At 40.5% G+C, this 16,635-nt stretch overlaps 1 protein-coding gene across 3 annotated transcripts in view; it reads right to left on the reverse strand.

Moving 5' to 3' along the window:
* Positions 1–5,134: 5,134 nt before the first annotated feature.
* The window catches only part of pmepa1.S (prostate transmembrane protein, androgen induced 1 S homeolog), a 50,668-nt gene continuing 39,167 nt past the window's right edge, over positions 5,135–16,635 (reverse strand). For 2 of the 3 annotated variants that reach the window (XM_018238207.2, XM_018238206.2), the window contains 3 exons: positions 11,472–11,626; positions 9,628–9,681; positions 5,135–8,856 (listed from right to left, as the gene is read on the reverse strand). In XM_018238207.2, coding sequence (XP_018093696.1) covers positions 8,311–8,856; positions 9,628–9,681; positions 11,472–11,626 — 755 coding nt within the window. In that variant the 3' untranslated portion in view covers positions 5,135–8,310. The remainder of the gene's footprint in view (positions 8,857–9,627; positions 9,682–11,471; positions 11,627–16,635) is intronic. The other variant, XM_018238209.2, reaches the window with a different exon arrangement.

Genomic DNA, 16,635 nt, shown 5'->3' on the forward strand with positions numbered 1-16,635 from the left:
TACACTTCGAAATTCGACCCTTGATAAATCTGCCCCTAAGTCTACTAGAAAATCATGTAAACATTAAATAAACCCAATAGGCTGGTTTTGCCTCCAATAAGGATTAATTATATTTTAGTTGGGATCACTTATTATTACAGAGAAAAAGGAAATCATTTTTAAACATTTGGATAAAATGGAGTCTATGGGAGATGACCTTGCCGTTATCCGGATAACGGATCCCCTACCTGTATTGACAGTTAGCTTGAATATTGAAGATACGCCTCCCGCTGACTTATATAAAAGCTTGCCTTTTTTTCCATTGAAAATATCTTGAAATATTGTAATAAATCTGCCCCTGTGACTTCACATTTACAATTATGACCAGCTTTTATAGGAATAGTACCCAAAACCCATGCTTCTCCTACATAAATCGTATTTTGTATCGTATTAAAAAAAATGCAAGGGTCCAGCAGTTTTAGTTTCCGACAGCAGCCAATGAGATGCTTAAGATGTGACCATTAGTGATGGGCGAAATTTATCCGCAGGAGAATAAATTCGCTGGCGTCCGTTATTTTGGATGCCGGTGCATTTTCCCCGTTGAATGTGTACCGGCGTCCAAAAAAACGAACGCTGGCGTCGTTTTGCAAATTTTCCGTTTCGCGTGAAATGGCCCATCTTTTTAGTGACCATAAAATCCAATAAAATAAAAAGTGCAATGATCCTGATAAATAACACAGTTTACAGTTCGTTCGTTTTTGGCTCTCCGTTTTGGAATCTAAGTCGGTTTCTAGGGTCAATAACGATATCAACCAGGATGCGGTTATAATGAGAAACTGAGAGGAAAAGATATGAGCAGACAATACTGTGTGTGTGTATATATATATATATATATATATATATATATATATATATATATATATATATATATATATATAAAACATTAACGCCAATAATCAAAGCTCACAATACAGCGCTACATCACTGACCCCGATATTCATTGAACTTTGCAGCGAGGTAGAACAGAGAGAATAGATTATATGCAAAGTCGTTTTAAAGGGGAACTTGTTCGTGGCCCTAAAGGAAAGCTAATTCGGAGTAGAGCCGCACATTTATTTTTAGAGCATGCTCGGAAAGCATCAAGACTCATTTTTTTGGGGGGGGGGGGATTATGAGTTTTTGGCTCAAATAAATAAATTTTATATTAAAATCGCACCACTGGGGGTCATCTGCAAAAAATCCCCCCTTTACTAGCCGACAGGTGCAAACAGCCCAATGCTTTGAGAAAGAAGCACCAATCACAGTGAGGCACAGTGATACAAGTGAGGAGGATTGGATGCATTTAAGAACCACAAGAGCTTGTATGTACAGTATTTATATAGGTATATTGCTTGGCAAACACAGGCATCATGGGAGGTGGCAAGCACAACTGCTCTTAGTAGTGGCCAAGCTCTGAGAAACAATAGCCTCTTCCCACTGGTCCACTTTACTTACAATCCAACTGGTATTAAACTACAAATCCCAGCATCCGATAAACAATATCAGCATATCAGTCGTCACCACCACTGACACCACCACAACACCTTTCCAGGAAGGAGATCCACTTAAGGACTACAATATGGTTCCTAGTGAATATACAGTATCTGCTGCTTGATGGGCCCCACAAATTACGGTATGCAACCTTATGTACGTTAGGGCCAAACTACAGGTTACAGATAAAATCTGACACACAAAATCGAATTAAATAATCCCATGTAGTTCAGCCCTTACTAGTGATGAGCGAATTTATTTGCCGGCCATGGATTTGTGGCGAAATTCAAAATTTTCCCATGTGAAAATTTTTTTCATGAAACTGGTGAAAATTCTTTGACTTTAATGCATTTGGAGAAAAAAGTCACCATAAGAAAAAACTTGGACGGCACTCAGAGCACTTTGTTTTCCGAAGTTGTCTGAAGTTTCCTCATGACGCAACTTCGGAAAACAATTTACATTCTAGCCAGCGGGAGGCAGTTCAGGGAGATTAGTCGCCCCGAAGAAGAGGAGATTTGTCGCCGGATGACTAATCTTCCCGAATCTGAGTGTGTGCCCTGACCCTAATGCATTTGAAGAAAAAAGTCACCATAAGAAAAAACGCCCTTGACTTTACTGCTTTCGGACAAAAAAAGTCGCCATAAGAAAAATATGCCCATTGACTTTACTGTATAAGGACAAAAAAAGTCGCCATAAGAAAAATACCCATTGACTTTTATGCATTTGGCGTGAGAAAAATTGTTGTGCGTAAAAATGCCTTTTGACTTCAATGCAGTTCGCAAACTTTGGCTGTTTTGTGAATTATTTTGCAAATTTTTCCACGAAACGAAATGTGACAGATTCGCTCATCACTAGCCCTTACCTCCTATTTGTCTATCAGGATACTCCATCTGTATTTCCCCCACAAATGTATTGAGACCAATGTCACCCACCTAAAGTCATTGTCTCTGTGCCCAAGTGCAACACAAGCTTTGTCTCCTTATCCCAACACTACAGGCGATTGATAAGGCACTCAACTGACAAAACACAAATGAAATTGCCCTCCACACAAGTCAAACAGCTGGGAATGGCTCAGGCTACAAGACAAGAACTCCAGTGGGTACGGGCAGAAAGTGTTGCCATATCATCCTGCACATAGGATTAGAATGTCACTGAAGAAGGAAACCAAATGAGTTGAGTTTAATTAGCAAGGTTACAGAGAAACAGGACAAAGTCTTCCCAACTCAGGTATCTTAAATGAATCAGTTAATAGTGCTGCTCCAGCAGAATTCTGCACTGAAATCCATTTCTCAAAAGAGCAAACAGATTTTTTTATATTCAATTTTGAAATCTGACATGGGGCTAGACATTTTGTCAATTTCCCAGCTGCCCCAAGTCATGTGACTTGTGCTCTGATAAACTTCAATCACTCTTTACTGCTGTACTGCAAGTTGGAGTGATATCACCCCCTCCCTTTCCCCCCAGCAGCCAAACAAAAGAACAATGGGAAGGTAACCAGATAGCAGCTCCCTAACACAAGATAACAGCTGCCTGGTAGATCTAAGAACAACACTCAATAGTAAAAACCCATGTCCCACTGAGACACATTCAGTTACATTGAGAAGGAAAAACAGCAGCCTGCCAGAAAGCATTTCTCTCCTAAAGTGCAGGCACAAGTCACATGACCAGGGGCAGCTGGGAAATTGACAATATGTCTAGCCTCATGTCAGATTTCAAAATTGAATATAAAAAAATCTGTTTGCTCTTTTGAGAAATGGATTTCAGTGCAGAATTCTGCTGGAGTAGCACTATTAACTGATGTGTTTTGAAAAAAACATGTTTTCCGATGACAGGATCCCTTTAACCAATCAGCAGTTAGCATTTATTGGTCTAATGCTCTTAGACTAATGAAAGCCAATAAGTGATTGGTTAACACAGGTTACGGTAAAATGTAGAAGGGTATCCATGCTGATTTGAAGCCTGGAACATGTAGTTAGTGGGTATCATCCCTTCTCTGATTGTCTGCACTAATCCTGCCACTGAACGCCAAAAAAAATAAATTGTAAAACAGGGCACCAAAATGTCAGCAGTATTTCCCCAACCCCTGGAAAGCTCTCCTGCATGTGCCATTTTCCTATCATTCTTGCCTGACAATGCACTTACGGGTAATTCAATATTACACAACGGCTCCCTATTACATATAAGATAGGGCAGGGTATCAAACCAGGCCACTAAGCGGTAATTGCCGTGCTAAATATAAAGTGCGGTGATTTGGTTCTAATCATTGGTGCTGGCACAACGGGAGACACTTTTTACATTATGCCAGTTTCAATACTTGTGGATTAGACTGATCAATATAACAGTCGTTTGTGCCTTAGTAAGGACTTTACCACCAATATTTTATCTCCATCATACTTCGAGGTAGCCGGATCAATATTTCAACTGCAACAATCTCATCCTTTCGCTCCAGAGACTTAAAGTGCAATAAGTGGAAACCATGAAAACTTTTTGGATGGGGGATAAAGGAGCCCAATTCAAAATAAATAAGTCTCTTCTGCTTCTTAGGGCAGAGACAGGCGAGAAGATTCAGAGAGATTTAGTCGCCCGGAGACAAATAGCCTCTTCTTCGGGCGACTAATCTCCCCGAACTGCCTCCCTGCCAGCAAGAATTTAAATTGCCGGCGGGAAGGCACTAGGAGCGCTTCGTTTTTTTGCCTCACGAGGAAACTTCGGGCGACTTCGGAAAACGAATCGCTCCGAGTGCAGAGACAGATGAGAAGATTCAGGGAGATTTAGTCACCCAGCGACAAATTGCCTCTTCTTCGTGCGACTGCCTCCCCGCTGACAAATAAGGCGGTTGGATGACACTCGGCTCGATTAGTTTTTTTTGCCTCATGTGGAAACTTCGGGCGACTTCAGAAAATGAAGCGCTCCGAGTGCCGTCCCGCCGCCGATTTAGATTCTAGCCGGCGGGAGGCAGTTCACGGAGATCAGTCGCCTAAAGACGAGGCAATTTGTTGCCGGGCGATTAATCTCCCGAATCTTCTCGTCTGTCTCTGCCCTTAAGTTAGTAGAAGCTGCCTTAGAGATCAGCCATAACATCATCATAAGGCCAATGACATCATAACCATAAAATAAGATTTTTAGAAAAAAAGTAATGGCTGTGGGATACCGACATTTTCTAATCCTTCTAATTTCCTCTCTAATTTTTCTTCAAACCTGCACAGTCTGCAGTAGATAAGTGAATGGGCAAAAATCTACTTATAAGGGTTGCAAGAATAATAGCGATATGGGATCTTCGATCCAAAATTCTTGGGACTTGAAAGGTTTCCAAATGAAGGGTCTTAGAATTTCAAACCACGTGGCTTGAGGCTACTAAGCAAATATTTAAACCCAAAATAAAAATCCATTACAATTATTCCAAAAATATCTAAAATCAATCCAAAAAAAAAGTAGGAATTGTTTGTTGAAATACAACTCTGTAGTTAAGGGCTCTCTCAATAATGGATTTCCGGATGGTAGATCCCGTACCTGTAATATTATAAAGGAATACCTGTCTCATGAAGCCGTTAAAGGCTGAAAGAGTCATTTTTAAAAATATACGGAAAGAAAATAAAACAAAAAGAAACAAACAATATGAAATAAGTCTTTTGAAAAATGAAATTTATTTAACCATTTTTTTTTATTTATGAATATTTGCCAAACACTTATTTTTTTCCTGGTCTAGGAGGGAATGTACTGAATGACAACTGATGAACAGTGAGAACGGAGTCAGAAAAGAATAACGTTGGATCCTAAGGCGCCTTGAATTTTTTAATTTGATTGATGCAATTTTATTTTAAGAAGTTTAAACCACCTGTTTTATTTTTTTTTGGTGGAGGGGACAGAGCACACTGAAATATGTTGAAGATCATATTTTTGAAAACTGAATGAGCAGAACCCATGGGCCTGAAAAGATTCCCTCACAATTACCATAATGCCCATAGTGATGGGCGAATAAATTTGCCAGGCACGAATTTGGGGTGAATTTCCGCGTTTCGGGTCAAAAATTTTGGACGCGCATCAACATTATTCGGACGCCCGTTGACTTTATCGTCAGAATTGACGCTGGCGTCAAATTTTTTTTTGTGAATTTCACAGGACAAATTTACCAATCACTACCCACTACTCATCTCTACAGGGATTGCATTTGTGGGGTCGTGATGGGACACAGAAATATACTTTCCAGGGGAGCCCACTGATCCCCGATGGTAAACCGCAAGGGCCGCCAAGATTAAGGTTAAAAATATAATAATATTTAATGTAGATTCATTTAAAAAGGAACAATATCTCCATTGGCCCTACACGTTTCATGCCTCCCAGGGATTAACAAAATCCCACAGAATGCATTAAGAGGGGTATCAGGCTTTACCGAAAAATTCCACAAGGGCCGCCAAGATTAAAGTTAAAAATATAATAATATTTAATGTAGATTCATTAAAAAAGGAACAATATCTCCATTGGCCCTACACGTTTCATGCCTCCCAGGGATTAACAAAATCCCACAGAATGCATTAAGAGGGGTATCAGGCTTTACCGAAAAATTCCACAAGGGCCGCCAAGATTAAAGTTAAAAATATAATAATATTTAATGTAGATTCATTAAAAAAGGAACAATATCTCCATTGGCCCTACACGTTTCATGCCTCCCAGGGATTAACAAAATCCCACAGAATGCATTAAGAGGGGTATCAGGCTTTACCGAAAAATTCCACAAGGGCCGCCAAGATTAAAGTTAAAAATATAATAATATTTAATGTAGATTCATTAAAAAAGGAACAATATCTCCATTGGCCCTACACGTTTCATGCCTCCCAGGGATTAACAAAATCCCACAGAATGCATTAAGAGGGGTATCAGGCTTTCCTGAAAAATTCCACAAGGGCCGCCAAGAATAAAGTTAAAAATATAATAATATTTAATGTAGATTCATTAAAAAAGGAACAATATCTCCATTGGCCCTACACGTTTCATGCCTCCCACATCTTAACAAAATCCCACAAAATGCATTAAGAAGGGTATCGGGCTCTCCGAAAAATTCCACAAGGGCCGCCAAGATTAAAGTTAAAAATATTATAATATTTAATGTCGATTCATTAAAAAAAGGAACAATATCTCCATTGGCCCTACGCGTTTGGTGCCTCCCAGGGATTAAGTGCCTTGGTGGTGGCACATATTGTTCCTTTTTTAATGAATCTAGAATAAATATTATTATATTTTTAACTTTAATCTTGGCGGCCCTTGTGAAATTTTTCGGAGAGCCCGATACCGCTCTTTATGCTTTTTGTGGGATTTTGTTAATCCCTGGAGGCACGAAACGCATAGGGCGAATGGAGATATTGTTCCTTTTTTAATGAATCTACAATAAATATTATTATATTTTTAACTTTAATCTTGGCGGCCCTTGTGGAATTTTTCCCGATACCCCTCTTTATGCTTTTTGTGGGATTTTGTTAATCCCTGGAGGCACGAAACGTGTAGGGCCAGTGGAGATATTGTTCTTTTTTAATGAATCTACAATAAATATTATATTTTTAATTGTGGAATTTTTCGGAGTGCCTGATACCCCTCTTTCTGTATGCTGCCGCTAGTTCCATTACAATGAAGCCGTTGTGATTTCATATCTATATCTTCATTTAAACATGCAAAGAGTATTCATGAGTGTGGAATGCCGTGGGACCCACTCCAAGCCCTTACACAGTCACAGCTGAAGCCTTCTACAGTTTCAATTCTTTCAACGAAATAAATACATGGAAATGCGTTTCAGAACAATACCAAGACGCATTTCCCCCCCCGGTAACAAAGTAAATTCATTAACAACGGCGCTGCCAATGGATCCTGTTTTTTCTTTTTGATACAATAAGGATTGTTGTTTTTTTTTTTAAAAAAAAATGTTTCTACATTTTAAGTGTGGTAGACTTTTTTTTTTTTTTGCTAACACAAGCACTGGTATATTCATATCAAAAAATAGTGCAAAATTCTTTTCAACATTTATATAAATAACTCTTTCCTCCTGCTTTTTTTTTTTTTTTTTTTTTTACATAACGTACAACACACTTTCCGAATTGGCACTCAAACAAAACAAAAATTCTCTTTTCGCTTTTCAGAAAAGCAAAAGAAAAAAAACATAGCGAGAGGCCTCTTGTATTACAAAATACACTTCCTACCACGCATACGCTTCTTGTATTTCATATATATTTATATATAGATTTCTATATTGCAGATATTTAACAAACAGTTTTGTGCAAATGTTTTTTTTTTTTTTTTTCCTTAACATTTCATGGGATATTAAGAAAAAAATAACGATATGTAAATAGAGAAGGTGTCGGGTAAAGCATTCATACACAGCTTAACTTGGAAACATAGAAAAAAAAACCATTTATAATAATAATAATATAAAAGCAACTGGGTAGGATTCGATTTCACGATGCAGCGGGACGAAATAAAAAATTAATTAAAACTTAAAAAAAAAAAAAATTCCAAGCTGTTCCTCCTTGTGCATTCAAAACCAGACATAACATGTAAATATTTATACAGGAAGAAGTGGAAAAGGAAGGAAGTTGCTTTTTTTAATTTTTTTTTTTTAAATTAAACTCCTTCCTTAAAGATTTTCATCTTCTAGTTTTAATGGTCCGGCCCCGTCCGTCGTAGAGAAAGGCAATCAGCTTCTCTGACGTTGAAGGATTCTCCGACAACAGGACGGACCGGTTAGAAGTGCAGAGTGTTAATTGTCTTTTTGAAATTTCTTTTGTTCGTCCTTTTTTTTTTTTACATTTTTTTATTCTAAAACGGTTGCCCTTTTTGCTTGTCTTTATCTTTGCTCCTTGTAATTGTGCTGTCAAGGCCATGATTCTGAGGTTGAAGTCTGTTGCTTTCCAATATGGATGGCGTGGCGAGGTTCGGCTGCTGGCAATGGTAAAACGAAGATCTGGAATAGTGACCTATGACTTCGTTATAGGTTGGAGGGGGTCCTTCCATTCTCCCGTTGCTGCTGTAGGAGGTGGCACTGACACCAGAGTTGCTGCTTGGAGGGCAGGGCCCCCCATACACCGAGCTGTCTATTAAGTCACTATCAAAAATGGTTCTGTTTGGCGGAGCCCGAACAGATTCTCGGTTAAGTTCCATCTGTTGTTCAGGGTCCCGGAGTTGCAGGGTACAAGGTCCTTGGTAGGGTGGTGGCTCCTCACCATCTGATAAGGAGATAGTGGGTGGAAGGTCAATCTCATTCTGGACGTAGGGGTACGTAGGCTGGAATCGATTGAAACGATCTCTCTGCAGGAAAGATGGAACGCTGAACCTGTCCGCTGGCCGAGGGGTATAAATGTGCTGCTGGAACCAGAACAAAAAAGTACAATGTATTTAGACCCCGATGAACATGCCCAACACAGCCAAGCCAACATGTTTTCCAAGATGGCAATTATTATAGTCCCATAATTTTCCCTTATTTCACCCGAAACCCTACTGTCACCCTTACCCTTTTAATATTTGCAAATATAAATATTATAGGGATGCACTGAATCCAGGATTCGGCCTTTTTCAGCAGGATTCGGTCGAATCCTTGTGCATAGCTGAACCGAATTTGCATATGTAAATTAGGTGCGGCAAGGGAAATCATGTGACTTTTTGTCACAAAACATTTTTCCCCACCTTTTCCTTTCCCGCCCCTAATTTGCATATGCAAATTAGAATTAGGGTTTGGTATGCGGCTGAATCTTTCACAAAGGATTCGACCAAATCCCAAAAAGTGGATTCGGTGCATCCCTAAAATATTATAACATGACTTGATACTGATATTACTGTTGCGGGGTTTTAGCTTAGAATCGTTGCTTGCAGATTTTATCTTTCCCATCATTTCCCTTTAGTTCTAGCCAATAAATTGCTTTTGAGCGAAGTCTAATCTGTGGGTTATGTCACAGAAGGATATATAGTAAGAAGCCAGACGCCGGACGCTGACAGACAATAGAAATGATATTTACGCATAACTTATAAAGCCAGTGAGAATGAGGAATGGAAGGATATTGGGAAGTTGCTGAGAATTACTGTTTGGGTGGTGTTTCCCTTTAATTCTGTGCCTGAGTTGATGAATGCATTTCCTCTTACCTCTATGATTCCGTTTCCTGACACTGTGCTTTCTGACGGCCAAAGATTTCCTTCCTGGGTAAGAAAATAAAGACGTGTTAGATATAATGTATTTTACTACGAGCGACAGCTGCCAAACGGCTTCCTTTGCCAAAGCAAAATGAAACTTCCGCCAGGGACTGCAGCCAGTATCCACATCCCCGGCACAATACCATGAAGTTGATATTACATGGGTAGAGAAAAGATGCTCCTTCAAAGCTGCACTGCACTTAAGGGAGTCAATATGGCCGCTCCCATTTGGGTACTGGAATGTGTAAAATGTTTCATTAACCCACATCTTTTGATACTGCAACATTAAAGGGGGACTCCACAAAAACATAACTTTTTGAAAAGTAAACACAGTTTCAAGCAACTTTGCATTATACATCAATTAAAAAAATATGCAGAGCTTTCATGATTTTTAATGGTTTGGAACAGTTCCCTAAGCCTAGCCCCCTGCTCTCCTGCTGATCTCTCTGACTACTTTGCTGAGCTGACTGACTACTGTTACATCTGCCCTCAGCCTGCATCCTCCAAACCCCACAATTCCCTGCACACGTGATCTCAATAAGGAAAGGAACATCACAGTGCAATGCATTGTGGGTTATGTAGTTAATTTTTCACCTGCTAAAGCACTGGGAGTGGGTCGCCTACTCGTTTTAAATTTTTGCATTTAGTTGATACAATTGTTATCTTTGTCCCTGCTGAGCAAAGTCCCTGAGTTCCTTTCAGGACAGAGACACACGGTCAGATTCGGGGGGATTAGTCGCCTGGCGATGTTTTTGTGGAGTTCCCCTTTAGAGGCAGCTGTTAGAATCGATCGAGAATAGTTGCTAATATTCCACTGATACGGCTGAGAAATGTCAATTAACCAATTGTATCAACTAAGGGGCACATTTACTATTGGTCGAATATCGAGGGTTAATTAACCCTCGATATTCGACAATCGAAGTTAAATCCTTCGACTTCGAATATCGAAGGATTTACCGTTATTCGATCGATCGAAGGAATAATCGTTCGATTGAACTATTCAAAGGATTTTTAATCCATCGATTAAATGATTTTTCTTCGATCAAAAAAACCTAGGAAAGCCTATGGGGACTTCCCATAGGCTAACATGGCACCTCGGTAGGTTTTAGGTGGCGAAGTAGGGGGTCGAAGAGACAGTACTTCGACTATATCGAATGGTCGAATAGTTTGAATCGTTCGATTCGAACTTGTAGTCGAAGGTCGAAGTAGCCAATTCGATGGTCGAAGTAGCCAAAAATTCGAAATTCGAAGTTTTTTTTATTCTTATCCTTCACTCGAACTTAGTAAATGTGCCCCTAAATGTAGCAAATTGTAACAGTTCCCTATGCTCCTGGATCACTGAGCTGCCAGACTGAAACCCCAGAGACCCGAACATAAAACTTTAATTTTGGGACAAGCAACTAGAAAAAGTCTTTGTTTATGGCGAAACAATCTAAAAACAACTCAAAACAACTCAACTGAAAAAACTGAACTGAAAAAAGTGTTTGGATGGTGAACAATCATACATGCAGGTTTTCTCTTTGCTTTGAAACAGCAGTTCCTGTTTATGTTCTCTGTTCTGACTCTTGAAACAATGTAGCAGAAGCCAATTGATTAACCAGCCCCAGAGGAAAATAACTTCTGATTGTTTCAAGAGAAAGAAGGAATAAACAAATACTGCTTTCAACAGCAGAAATATTTACACCTAACTTTAAAAACATTGAAATTGGTTACTATATGTATATTGGGAAGTTGTTTAGAATCATTTTTTTTTCTTTAGGAGTTCCCCTTAAATAGTGTACAGTGTGTAACCTTACCGAGGAAAGGTTCTCCTCTCGCCGCCTCCCCTGGCTGTGCCGGTGGATGAAGGATCGAGCCGAGAGCTTGTAGTGGTTTAGGAGACAAGTGATAACCACGACCATCACCATCATCACCACCACGATAATGATTATCTGGACGAACTCCAACTCCGCTGTGGAGAGAACACAGAGACAATGCCCCGAATTAGAGACAGAACCTCTATCCAATAGCACGAAAGCTCCTAACAATTACAGTAATGATATCCAAAACTCTTGATTAAACTAGGCACTGAGAATGATGAAAATCAAGCTTATGGCAGCACACACCATACAAATATACAGAGAAGACATGTTCTGGGCACACAATAAACTATACCCTCATACTGTACTGTCTAAGGGAAACAATATGGCACCTCCTTCCCATATGTATAAATACAAATATACAGAGAAGGAATGTTCTGGGCACACAATAAGCTCATACCCTCATACTGTACTGTCTAAGGGAAACAATATGGCACCTCCTTCCCATATATATAAATACAAATATACAGAGAAGGAATGTTCTGGGCACACAATAAGCTATACCCTCATACTGTACTGTCTAAGGGAAACAATATGGCACCTCCTTCCCATTTGTATAAATACAGAGAAGGAATGTTCTGGGCACACAATAAGCTATACCCTCATACTGTACTGTCTAAAGGAAACAATATGGCACCTCCTTCCCATATGTATAAATACAAATATACAGAGAAGGAATGTTCTGGGCACACAATAAGCTACACCCTCATTCTGTACTGTCTAAGGGAAACAATATGGCACCTCCTTCCCATATGTATAAATACAAATATACAGAGAAGGAATGTTCTGGGCACACAATAAGCTATACCCTCATACTGTACTGTCTAAGGGAAACAATATGGCACCTCCTTCCCATATGTATAAATACAAATATACAGAGAAGGAATGCTCTGGGCACACAATAAGCTATACCCTTATACTGTACTGTATAAGGGAAACAATATGGCACCTCCTTCCCATATGTATAAATACAAATATACAGCAAAGGAATGTTCTGGGCACACAATAAGCTATACCCTCATACTGTACTGTCTAAAGGAAACAATATGGCACCTCCTTCCCATATGTATAAATAGAAATATACAGAGAAGGAATGTTCTGGGCATACAATAAGCTATACCCTCATACTGTACTGTCTAAGGGAAACAATATGGCACCTCCTTCCCATATGTATAAATACAAATATACAGAAAAGGAATGTTCTGGGCACACAATAAATGATACCCTCCTACTGTACCGCCTAGTGCGATGGAGCATATAATTCCTTTAATGAGGAAGCCAGTGATATTATGAACTAACGGATACTTCTAAGCATTATAGGTACAACCTGTTTCATGAAACAATACGAAGTTTCTTTGGCGCATTTACGAGGAGCCGGTGGTATTCATGGGGCGCTACATCTTCATCCTGGCATTGTGCGCTACTTATAGAGGAACATATTTTGTTTTGTCCATAAAATTCCGCCTTTGTCGACAGAGAATCCTAAGCCGTGAGGTCATTTCATGCAACGTGTAGACGCAAGGCCAAAGATATTTGCCCCATTTATATGTTAATAACGACATCCCCTGATAATATCAGTATCTAGAATAGGAGGGTTAACCCCCAGGGACCCAACACCCCTTCTTCACGCCTCTGCCCTTGTCACAGACCAGGCTGCGGCTGCAGTGTGACCGATTCTAATTTCTGATGAACAGACGCCTCTGTTTGGCGGCGGTGCTGTGTCGAGAAGCCAGGCCGTCCAGAAAGGGACACGCTAAAATGAGAAAACACTGCCTCATTTAAATGCTCCCTCGCTGGAATTCAAGGCCTTTTATTTGGATGTTTGATGCTTGACCGGTTCAGATTGACCTTTTAAACTGTTAATTCTGCCTCCCCAAATTGCGGAGCTTGGTATACAGTGGGCAAAAAAACACTGGCAGCCAAAGGGTGAAGGCTTATTTGCCCTTGAGATAACCTCAGCATGTAAAAAGAGAGGCCGCTTTAGGCTAATGTCAGTACTGGTTAAATCTCAAATTGCCCGAAAACTTCACCAAACTCTGGAAATTTGTAGTTGAGGCTGAAAATAAAGAGTCACATCCATGTATCAAACCGCTGGCCCATACTCATCTTCCAAATGTACCCTGACCACTGACAATAAAAAAAAGTGTAAAAAATTAGCGAAACAGCGATTTTAATGCCCATCACTACCCCTAACCTGTGCTGCCCCCCTTAACTGCAGTTCCCAGCATCCTCCATGGAGCCATTTATGATGGAAGGCACTAAATTGTGATCCCTGACTTAGAGGGTGGTATGAGCAAATACTAAACAACACTAAACCCTAAAAGTTAATATGGCTAAAAATGCCATCATTTATTTATAGTGAACTTATTGCACGAGGCTAAAGTTTCAGCTTGTCAATAGCAGCAATGATCCAGGACTTCAAACTTGTCACAGGGGGTCACCATCTTGGAAAGTGTCTGTGACACTCACATGCTCAGTGGGCTCTGATTGGCTGTTGAGAAGCTAAGTTTAGGGCTCGTCACTAATTATCCAGCAGAAAATGAGCTTCCCCTGTAATATAAGCTGATGCTACAGGTTTGCTGATTATTGAATTCTGATGCGAATTGCACTGGTTTCTGTGCTGCCATGTAGTAATTATGTGTATTAATTACTAATCAGCCTTATATTGTGACATTTCTATTCTATGTGTACTGTATATTGTGAGTGGGTCCCTAAGCTCAGTAAGTGACAGCAGCACAGAGCATGAAAAGAAGATGGGGAGCTACTGGGGCATCTTTGGAGACACAGATCTTTACTGCTAAAGGGCTGTGGTTGTCTTGGGCTGGTACAATGTACAACATTTCTAGCCTACTTCTAGCTAGGCTTTAGTTCTCCTTTAAGTGAAAAAGTATTGTTTAAATTCCCATAAATATCAATTGTACAGGGGCACACTTCATTCTAAACAAAAGATTATTTCCCATTATATTCGTATTAGTCGTTTCTGGAGATGCAATACTTTGCCATACTAAAATAAAATATAATCCAGGCCATTTGGGGTCACTGTTCTAAGAGAAAATATCTAAGGTTTGAATTGATGACATATTATCTCACTGGGCTGCGTAATCTGGCATCCAAGTTCCGGCTACTTTACACCTGCCGGTACAACAGAGATCCAAAGACTGAAAATGACTAGTTGCCTGACCCAAGCCCCTTCATCTCCAAGCTTTTGCCTGTCCCCCTCCAAGGGAGGCAAGGTCTCTCTAGACAAATGGCTCTGAGAAGCTTCCCCCGCAGACATGATAAAGTAATCTTCATCATTAGTGCCAGCCTGATGCCCATCTAATCAGCACAATCAGTTATCCTGGCACCTCAGAAATAAAATGAATATATACAGACTGTGTTAGTTTTAACCTACATGTGCAGGCCCCTTGCTTAGATGACAGACAGGCATTGAGGTGCCACTTAGACAGTCGCTACCACTATCCTATATAACCGAGTGTTATTGCTTGCGTCCGGTTGGTCACCAATCCAATGCAAATGCCTGAAACATTGTAATTGTGTTAGTTGCGGCTGTCGATGTGAGGATCAAGACTCATTGACATTCAGCTCACTCCCTTCTCTACACTGACTTTCACATACAGTCATTCTGTTTATCAGGCTTTAAGATTTTGGCACCCCTGGATCTCATTTCATCACTGCTTTCTACAGCCGGTGGGTACAAGCTTTATCTTAGACCCTGCGGTACCCGTCTGAGGAAGGAATTCTGTGGCTGAATGCACAAATCAATCACAGAGTTTATTGGGGAATGTAGTTCAACAACAGCTTGGGGGGGTTGGACTGTTCTTTAAAAGTTCTTAATTCAGTTTGATTAATAAAACAGAAATGTTTATAACTATTCATACAAAAAATGCTATACAACAGCTTCTGCAGTGAGGAAGTTACATTTAGGTAATTTTAGCCCCCTAGTCATCAGCTTGTGTGAACTACAACTCCCAGAGTTCTCTGTTAATCCACGGGGAGCTACCTTTTCAACTAGAGGTGAAGTTCAGTCATGCTCTGATGCAGGCAGGTTTGTAGGGGCTGCAAAGGAGGAGGCTTCCCATTGGGGCCAACAGGTGTAGGTTGGAAGAGTGGGGGATACTTGGCACAGTAACAGCAGAGAAATATGGAGACAGAAGGACAAGGTGGAGACTGTAGGACAAGATGGAAACAGCAGACCCAGATGGAGACAGTAGGGCAAGATGGAGACAGTAGGCCCACATTAAGACTATATGGCAAGATGGAGACAGTAGGATGGAGACTGTAGGACAAGATGGACACAACAGGCCCAGATGGTGAAAGTAGGGCGACATGGAGACAGTAGGACAAGATGGAGACAGCAGGCCCAGATGGAGACAGCAGGCCCAGGTAGAGACATTAGGGCAAGATGGAAACATTAGGGAAAGATGGAGACTGTAGAGCAAGATGGAGACTGTAGAGCAAAATGGAGACTGTAGGACAAGATGGAGACAGTAGGCCCAGATGGAGACAGTAGGGCAAGATGGAGACAGCAGGCCAAGATGGAGACAGTAGGCCAAGATGGAGACAACAGGACCTCCAAATGGTCACTACCCACCAACATCTGAAAGCTGACAGACGTTACTTTTCAACAACACTAGCTGAAGCTTCATATGATTAAAATAGTATTGCTAGATGTACAACGTGTATGACGCTGACTTCAAATATTTCTGTGGAGCCATGAAGAATACCTCTAGATGTCTGATGAGCTATGAAAGAGACTCATTTGAATTGTGTCTAGGAGTAAAGGGGTGATATGGCAATTCTAATCTCTTAGTCCGGTTGGTGAAAGTACCACTTCTTATTGTCTGGTGAAGGGTGCTGGGAAATGTAGTTCTGTAGCTCCCAGCTGCTTGTAGCACCAAGAATGCTCTGCCATCTGTTTTGGACTCAAAGCAACTGTTCCCTAGAGCCAGCTGACCTATGTCACCCCCATAAAGTCCGTCCAGGGCGTTGCACATTGGCAGGTGTATTTATATCAGCCGTCAGCCCAAGTGTTAGTGTGACGATATCGCCCAAGCACGGGCAAGTCCCAGTCACTCCCAGGCAAAAGAGAGAGATAGCG

This window comes from Xenopus laevis, chromosome 9_10S (genome assembly GCF_017654675.1).
Source record: "Xenopus laevis strain J_2021 chromosome 9_10S, Xenopus_laevis_v10.1, whole genome shotgun sequence".
Lineage (NCBI taxonomy): Eukaryota > Metazoa > Chordata > Amphibia > Anura > Pipidae > Xenopus > Xenopus laevis.